The sequence below is a fragment of the Pyrus communis genome, chromosome 6, assembly GCF_041283825.1.
Source record: "Pyrus communis isolate YQ-2024b chromosome 6, ASM4128382v1, whole genome shotgun sequence".
Classification (NCBI taxonomy): domain Eukaryota; kingdom Viridiplantae; phylum Streptophyta; class Magnoliopsida; order Rosales; family Rosaceae; genus Pyrus; species Pyrus communis.
Genome location: NC_142570.1, coordinates 3,183,574 through 3,192,509, shown reverse-complemented (window position 1 = coordinate 3,192,509; position 8,936 = coordinate 3,183,574). Strand labels below are relative to the sequence as shown.

Genomic DNA, 8,936 nt, shown 5'->3' with positions numbered 1-8,936 from the left:
TATCAATATGCAAATTTAGAGAAATATAGCTGGATATATCGATGTCGGTTGTCTTTGACATAAATTATGGAAATTTGCAATGGATGGGTATATCAACTCAGTCAAATTTAGTTGAAATTAAAGAAAATTTTCTCAAAAAAAATTCAAAAGTTAGAAATATGCAAGAGGTTCCGGCAAAATATATGTATTGAATTGGTAAATATCGTCGATATTCACCAATTTTCCTATATCTCGCCGATATAGGGTGAAGTTTGCATTTTACACTCCCTTTCCATATTGATATTTGATTTTTTGGATATTTCAACAGAAATAGCGACGATGGATATTTCAAGCACTACATGTATGGACCTCTAGTGAGTGTTTATGTGGATTATATATAGGGTGGTGCTATCCACACACATCCCATTTTACCTTTCACCTTTTAAATTTCTGACAGTCGAATCGAATGAAGTAAAGAAGATAAAATAATAGAAATTTACAGAATGTGTATGAAAGGTAAAAAGAAGTGTGTGAATAACATCACCTTATATAACATGTTTGACCTTTTATTCATTCCATGTAAGTCATTTTGCATGCAAAAAGATGGTCAAAATCGTAAGTTTCCAAAGTTTAGGTAAAAAGAAAAAAACTAGATAACTTGTTAAAGTCTGACGTTTAGGACGTATGCCCTAACCAGAACTGGAATTACTTCGCATGCATTAGGGTTACTAGTCCTATTGTGTTTTTTACTGTTCTACCTCGAATCCTCGAAGGACATTCTACTGCGCTGTATCTTCTCCAGGCTACAATTAACCAGTCCTGCATGTTGGCCCTGCCCTATACAATGCATAGGATAAAGGCAACACCTTGGAGAAGAAGACAAGAGGGGTCCCAGAGTGAGAGAGACTCAGTGACTCAGTGACTCAGTGATTACTTTACCAGGGCAACCGTCATGATTGCTACACGGAAGGGCCACGTGGAAGATGCAGAACATGTAAGCCTTGGGACAGAGTACACTCGGGTACCGGAAATTTAGGGTCCAAATTGAGTAGGGTTGGTAAATAAGGCCAAAGAACAATTTATTGGCATTGTCCATCCCAATTCCTCACCACCTCAGGTGGCGCCTTCATAAGCATGGCTGTTTAGTACAGTCACTCCCCAACTTGTGCTTGCTTTGTCACATCAACCCTTCCCCCTCATTGCTCCCATATTTTGTTTAATTTGCACACCGGCTTCGCGAGAAGAACATACCTATCACATATTGCATGTACATTCTTGTAACCCTCGTTCCCATGCCTTTACAAATCACCATTCTGATTCTAAATAGTACTGTTCTTAGAAATCTTATTTTCCCTAGAGTTAGTTTGGTCGGTGCGTAAATTCTAACAAAGTTACCTACCATTCACTATTTTCTTGATCTATCTACCACATAATCACAGTTAAAATAGGCTCACCATTCACTGAATTTAGAGTTTTACACTTCAAATACTGTTGAACTTTGGTTTACGGTATGACGTTTCCTTCAAGAGAAAAAAAAAAAAAGAATGGGAAAACACTGTGATTGGACAGCATATGGTCAGGCTGATTTGATCGTTCCTAAATTGAAAAAATTGCTCATCATATCAATAATGATGATAATAGAGAGAGAGAGAGAGAGAGAGAGACAAAAAACATTGCGAATTATATAGGTTTGTTTGAGAATATTGAATAAGATTTGCTACAATGTTGCACTATTGAATCACAATAGCTCATCTACTACGATTTATTGGCTCATATTTCTACATGAAATATTTATGATCATTTTCTAGCATTGGAGGAGGGGGAGACTGCAATTTTACGTGAATGCTTAAGTATAATGTTCTACCACTAAAGCTACAAGCCCGACGTAACATCAAATATCATGTTTAATAAAAGAAACTAATCATGTCTACCAAACGTTTGCTTTCATATTAGTTATTCCTTAGCATGAGTGTGGGCTAACACTATGCTTTGGGGTTACAGTTTTTGGTCTCCCAACAAGTGTAAGAGTACTCGACATAAATGTTTATTTTACGACCTTTATTTTTCAATGTTTTTGTTTTTTTCTGAACTAAAAACATGAAGAGCATCGCAGTTGTGTGATGTTTAACCAACTTACTCATTAAAATAGTTTTCAGAAACCCTCATTTCAGAAGCGTTTTCTCCACAATAGTTTCCAACTTCAAAACCAAATTAAACAAAGTGTTTTCAGTAGACAAAAGGAAGGCAAGAATAAAAAAAAACAATTAAAAACAAAATAAAACAATTAAAGAGAAGGGCAATGCACCAAACAAAGAAATCCCATCGACCTTAATCATGCATACAAGGACAAAGTATCTTTTGGTAGCATGTAACATCTAACATTAAGCCGTGACTAGCTGACTAGACAGGCCACGTGTCCAAATGAGGGTACGTGTTATGCTCTAATTAAAAAAAGGTTATTTAGAGAAATATCCTTCAAACTCCTATTTTCCAAAACAAAAACCCACCTAATATTAAACATTCAAATAAAACCCAAATTTCAAATAGACTACCATGTAGACAAATATATAACCAATTATTACAACATATTTACAACTTATGCTATAAAACCCTAATTATGTTAATAAATATTATTACTCACCCTAATTATGATTAGCAATTAACCCCATATGGAAATTTTACCTTTTTTGTTTCATAAATATTATTAACATATATATATACATATATATATATATATATATATTAATTTACCCATATTCATAAAAACTTATAGGCACATTTTTTGTATGACAAAAAAAAAAAAAAAAGGAATCCTTTGTACGATCAATTATTTTGCATCAAATAATATTGTTTGATAAAAAAAAAAGAATCCATTAATATTCTTTTATTTTGTAAATAAATTATTTTACACAGATTATTACATACATTAGCCATTTTTTTATTTGTTATTATATATGTGTGTTAAAAATAATTTATCTATATTTATATGTAAAATATAAGTAAATTAATTTTTTATAAGAATTAAACAATATTGTAGGTATATTATGTTTCTAAAAAAGAAAAGAAAATTGAAATTCATAAACAAAAAGTAGTAGATATATTATTTTTTTCGATCAAATTACATTTCTTTATTTTGTAGGTAAATTATTTTACATGCATTATTACATATAAAATGTAGATAAATTAATTTTCAATCAAATAACATTCTTTTATTTTGTAGGTAAATTATTTTGCATGTATTATTACATATACTAAGATTATTTTATTATTAATATGCAATGAATTTAAACATTAATGCATTTTTTTCATTACTCCCTCCCTTCAAATCTGCATAGAATTAAATGTATACATTAAAATTGTAATTAGGGGTATTTTAGTCATCTGAAAAATAAAAAATGTGTATGGTCAAACAAAATTAATGAATTTGCTAATGTGGAGCCTAATAATTGGGTTTTATTCAAGTAAAAATACTATGTCGGGTTTTATGTGAAGAAACTTGAATTTCAAGGGCTAAAGTTACGTTTTCAGTTAAAAAAACCAAGTAAAGGTGTTTGGCTATCTTGATGAAATTTTTAACCAAGAAGTAAGTACAATGGGGCCTCAAGAACAATCAACATCGTTGGTGTCTTATTCCAACTAAAAAGATTTGTGTCTCCACCCACTTTCCCACTCTCTTTTTAAGAAGCTTTGGTCTCGTACTTAAAACTTCCCCCCCACTATTTGATAGTGCGAAGAAGCTAAAAGCTATAAGCAGAAAATAAAAAAAGCAAGAGTGCTTCTTCAACCAGCAATGTCAAGCAGAAGATCATCATCATCATCATCAAGAGCTTCTAAACCCTCAGATGATGAGATTAAGGAGCTCGTCTTAAAGCTACAACCGCTTCTTCCTCAGCTTCATCATTCGCGCAACGCACCGGTATAGGCTTAGGGAAATAATCATACTTGCAATTTCTAACTAAAGTGACCTATCGCTAGTGTTCTATGTTTAGGTTTTTATCACAAATGACACTCTGACGGTTTCATATTTCACGCAGGTATCGGCATCGAGCATTTTGGAAGAAACTTGCAGTTACATAAAGAGGCTGCATAGGGAGGTGGAAGATTTGAGCAAAAGACTATCTCAACTCCTGGATTCAGCAGGCATCACTGATGTTGATGAAGAACTTATTAGAACGCTTTTACGACATTAATTTGGTTGGTTATCCAATCAGTGAGAGATATAGATAAATATATTTGAGTATATATATATATATATCTTTATCTATCCATATAAATATGTTTTTTAATCTTCAGTGTACCCTACTCTGATCTCTTCTGTGTTGTTAAAATGGTAGCTAGTCATTGATCTAGCTCCAAACTACATATTAAAATAATTTTTGGTCCTACATTAATCATGATTTGCTGCAATATACAGACCAGAAACAATGTCTTCGATTTACAAAATATAGCGTCACAATCAATCATTGAACGATTAGGATTGAAAGCAAAGCAAGATAAAGAAAAAAAACGAAAGCAACCACCCCAGGTTGTTGTCTGCTAATATGGATCTGAACCTGTTTCATTCAGGGGAGTATACAGTCGAAATGGTAAAATCTGGAACAAAAGTTGAAATGGTATAACTGCATAATTTGGAACAAAAGTTGTGAATTTTTAAATTAAAATACAATAGTAGGAACACTAAGCCAGCAATAAGCCGTATATGCATTGTAAGACCATCTCCAATGGTTGGGCTAAAAGCTAAATATTTTAGCCCGAAAAATTTAGCTTTTCTGCTCCAACCGTTGTGGCCTAAAATTTTAGCCCGGGATTATTAAAGAATGAACTTAGGCTTTTTTTTTCTTAAATTAAATTTAAAAAAAAAAATATGTAGACTATCGTAAATTAATTTTATGAACATTTTAATCTAAAAAAATTTTAATTCCGATAAATATTGAAAAATCACTAAATTTTCCACAAAGCAAGCCTTCAACTTTTACCAATCTTTCAATCCTCGGCTAACTTTCAATTCACCAACCTTTCAACACCAAATTTTCAATTCACCAACTGTTCAACACCAAACTTTCAACTTTCACCAACCGTTCAACTTTCATCAATCATCCTCTATATAAACATATGTCCAATATTTGTTGATCACACAACCATTCAACCTTCAATCATCCTCTATATTCACCAATATTTCAACTTTCAAAGAGTTTTTGTTTCCTAATAATCCTCAAGATCTCATCAATGGGTGATAGAAGAAGGCGTAGCATGACAATGCAGATGGCACAATACCAAGCAAGGATCGAGATTGAGGATGCAGAATTGTTCAACGCCGAAGTTGAACTTATCAACTAGTTTATGCAATTTGAGCACCATGGCGAATCTAGCCATCATGGTTCTGTCACAGAGCGTTCATATGTGCAGCATGATAGAGAAGAGTGTCATGACCGAATGATGAAAGATTATTTTATCGAGCGTCTGAGATTTCCTGCTCATGATTTTCGGAGGCGGTTTTGGATGAGGAGAGAGCTTTTTGAAAGCATCTTGAATGCAGTTGTCAATCATGACTACTACTTTGCAAGGAGGCTAGATGCAGTAGGCCGACAAGGTCTATCACCTCATCAGAAACTCACATCTGCTTTTTGCATGCTAGCTAATGGGTGCTCTGCATACTCAACTGATGAGTATTGCCGACTTGTAGAAAGTACTGCTATTGAGAACCTAAAGCGCTTTTGTAAGGCAATTGAAGGCATCTATGGAGCCACATACCTCCGCAACCCAAATCGTGAAGACTTGAAGAGGCTTCTACGTAAGGCGGACAAAAGAGGCTTCCCTGGCATGATAAGAAGTCTCGATTGTATGCATTGGGAGTGGAAGAATTGTCTTACTGCTTGGGCTGGCCAATTCAAAGGCCGTCATGACAAGCCAACCATCGTGCTCAAGGCTGTGGTGTCTTACGACACATGGATTTGGCATGCTTTCTTCGGTGCTTCTGGATCAAACAACGATATCAACATTCTTTAGTCTTCTCTTTTGTTTGATCATGTTGTTAATGGATAGACACTAGAATTTCGGTACAAGGTAAATGGTAATAGGTATGAGCTAGGTTACTGCCTAACTGATGTATTTATCCTAGTTGGTCTACCTTTGTCAAAAGTTTTTCTTATCCCGATAGTGCAAAGAAGAAATTGTTTTCACAAAGGCAAGAGTCTTACAAGAAGGATGTGGAGAGAGTGTTCGGGATCTTACAAGCTCGATGGGCCATTGTTCGAGGGCCTACATGATTTTGGCAGTCCGAAGACCTCCGGTCAATCATGATGACGTGCATAATTTTGCACAACATGATTGTGGAAGATGAGTATATCAATTGAAGAAGATTCAGACGAAGATGTGGATGATGACCAACCAACACATGCGAGAGCTATTGCAAGAAATGTTGATTATCTCGCTCCAACCACATATGAGACCCTACAAGATAGGGTCACCTTGAGTGAGTATATGAGACGTTTAAATAGAATTCAAGCTCCTCAATGTCATGACACACTCCGCAAGGATTTGGTTGAGCATGTATGACACCTAGAAGGTGAACGTTGATGATGTTGGTTAAGCATTTATGTAATAATTTTAAGTGTACTATGTTGTTATTTTCTAGCAATAAATTTAAATGTCTTCTTATGCAAAGTATTTTGTCTAGTACGTTGGATAAATTATTAAATGGAGGTTGAATTATTGAAGGCATCTATTCTACATCAAAGTGTGGAATAATAAGACATAAATTATTAGATAATTAATAAGACATAAATTTAATAAAGTACATAAACCACATAAACTTAATACAACCGATAATTCATAAACCACATAATTAATAAACTACATAAACTTAATATAAACGATAATTAATAAACTTAATTAATAAAGCACATAATTCATACACTACATAAACTTAACAATCATATCCACCATCTTCACTTGGTGATGGACTTCGTTGAAATGTTGGGATATAGGGTTCAGAGAATTCATCATCTTGAAACATACTCCTTGAGGCAGACTTTCGCATAATTTCCTTTTGCTTACCACGTAAGAACTTCTTCCTCTCTGGTGTGTATTTGCTGAGGTCATTCATCATGAATTCAATTTCAAACCTATATTCCTCCCTATCTGAGATTTCCTTCATTTGCAAACGCATTCGGGCCGCTTCTTCTTGGAAAGCGCTATGAGTTTCGTTCAATTTTGTAATTCTGGTATCAAAGTGTCCACTCATCAGATCTTGGGACTTCCCTTTTCTCTTTGCTTCCTTTTGCTTATCTCTTCCCAGGTGCCTTGCAAAAGAAGGAGATGGGGTCATTTCATCGACGACATTTGTCTGTGCAGCTTCACGTTGAAATAATCTTCCCCATTGTTGGTCCACATCGGTTGTCCACCTCGGACAATCCTTGAGGACGTCCCAAGCATGTTGCAACTTAAAAACTTTATTTTTTGGTGTTACTCTTGTCTTGTAAATTTACATTGCTTTGTCACCCTATGCAAAAAATACATAAAAATAATTAGTTGCAACATAATATTATGTACATGACAAATAAAATATCAAGAACAAAACTCACAATTTCTGTGGCACTCCTCCCACTAGCCATGCCAACGGCTTTCTCCAAGCTTCCCTTCCATAAATTGCATGCTTTGTTGGTAGTCTTCCACCGATCATAAACACCACCACCATCTCGCCCACTGCCATCGCAGTTTTCTTGAAAATTTGCAATGATTTTATCCCACAAAACCTTCTTATTTTGATTTGTGCCAACTGCACTATCTTCGCTAACAGAAACTCATGCCAAGCATAGAGCAACATCTTCCTCACATGTCCAATTACAACCTCTAATATGCTCTCTTGCCATGTTGAACAATTTGGAAATGGAAAGAAATGGTAGAAAGATAGATTGGAAGAATTGTAAGAGAAATTTGAGTTTTGTGTGGATGTTTGAACAAATACAGAGGTATTTATAGATTTTTTGGATGAATTTTGAGTTAAATAATTTTTTAAATTATTTTAGCCGTTGGATTTAAATTTGGGTCGTTAGATCTTTTTTTTACCGTTAGATTTGATCTCAGCCGTTGGATTCAATGTATTTTAAAATAACATATTTAAAAAAATAAAATTTGAATCTGGACCGTTGGATCAACCAACGGTCCGGGAAAATTAGCCATCATATTGAAAATGTAGCCATTGGGTGGCCGACAAACCCCTGCCAGCGGGGCCCACCCCTGTCGGGAATGAATTGCAGGTGCTCCGCGTGGGGCGCGTGATGTGAAATATTCTAACACTCAAATTAAAACCCTATGATTGTAATATGTGTAAGTAGGGATCGTTCTAGGCCGAGGATTAGAAGGGATGCTAATCTACTCAAATTAAACTCTAAAACATTAAACTAAACTCAAAGACAGAAAACTAGACTCTAACAACTCAAAACAAACTAAAAAGACTCAAAACAGCACAAAATAATCAAATAGACTCAAACTAGACACTAAAGGATGATTTGGACGACAATTACTTTTAACTTGACTCAAAACACTTAAAAACAAAAGTTTGGATGAATTCTAACTAAAAGACACAACCAAGTAAAGGGGGATTGGATTTTGGACGAAATTAAAGTAAAGACAAGCAGATTAAAGACTCTTAAACAACTTGGACGAAATTGGGTGAAATATGGATGAATGGCTAGCTAGAGGGTTCATCTCCACACATGACCCATATACATACAAATCGATTTCCAGTTATTATTCTTTTAAACCATGAATGACAATGCCCTAAGTTAATTGCATCGCACAACCAACCATCAGATTTTCCTTATTTCATTGAATTGAATGAATACGCATTACAACTAAATTATCTTTCTCAAGTTCCCTATGGTATCGTTTGGTATGCAGACGGGACGGGACATAACAGAATGGGACGGGACAGGATGGAACGGAACAGAGCGGGA

At 34.7% G+C, this 8,936-nt stretch overlaps 2 protein-coding genes across 2 annotated transcripts; both read left to right on the top strand.

Moving 5' to 3' along the window:
- The first annotated feature begins 3,675 nt into the window (after positions 1-3,675).
- On the top strand, positions 3,676-4,370 carry LOC137711114 (transcription factor PRE6). Its single transcript, XM_068450321.2, has 2 exons — positions 3,676-3,895; positions 4,014-4,370. The coding sequence occupies exons 1-2, from the start codon at positions 3,770-3,772 to the stop codon at positions 4,167-4,169; spliced, it is 282 nt and encodes a 93-aa protein (XP_068306422.2). The 5' UTR covers positions 3,676-3,769; the 3' UTR covers positions 4,170-4,370.
- Positions 4,371-5,319: 949 nt separating this feature from the next.
- LOC148696122 (uncharacterized) lies at positions 5,320-5,985 on the top strand. Its single transcript, XM_088696162.1, has one exon. The coding sequence runs from the start codon at positions 5,320-5,322 to the stop codon at positions 5,983-5,985; it is 666 nt and encodes a 221-aa protein (XP_088552288.1).
- Positions 5,986-8,936: the final 2,951 nt, after the last annotated feature.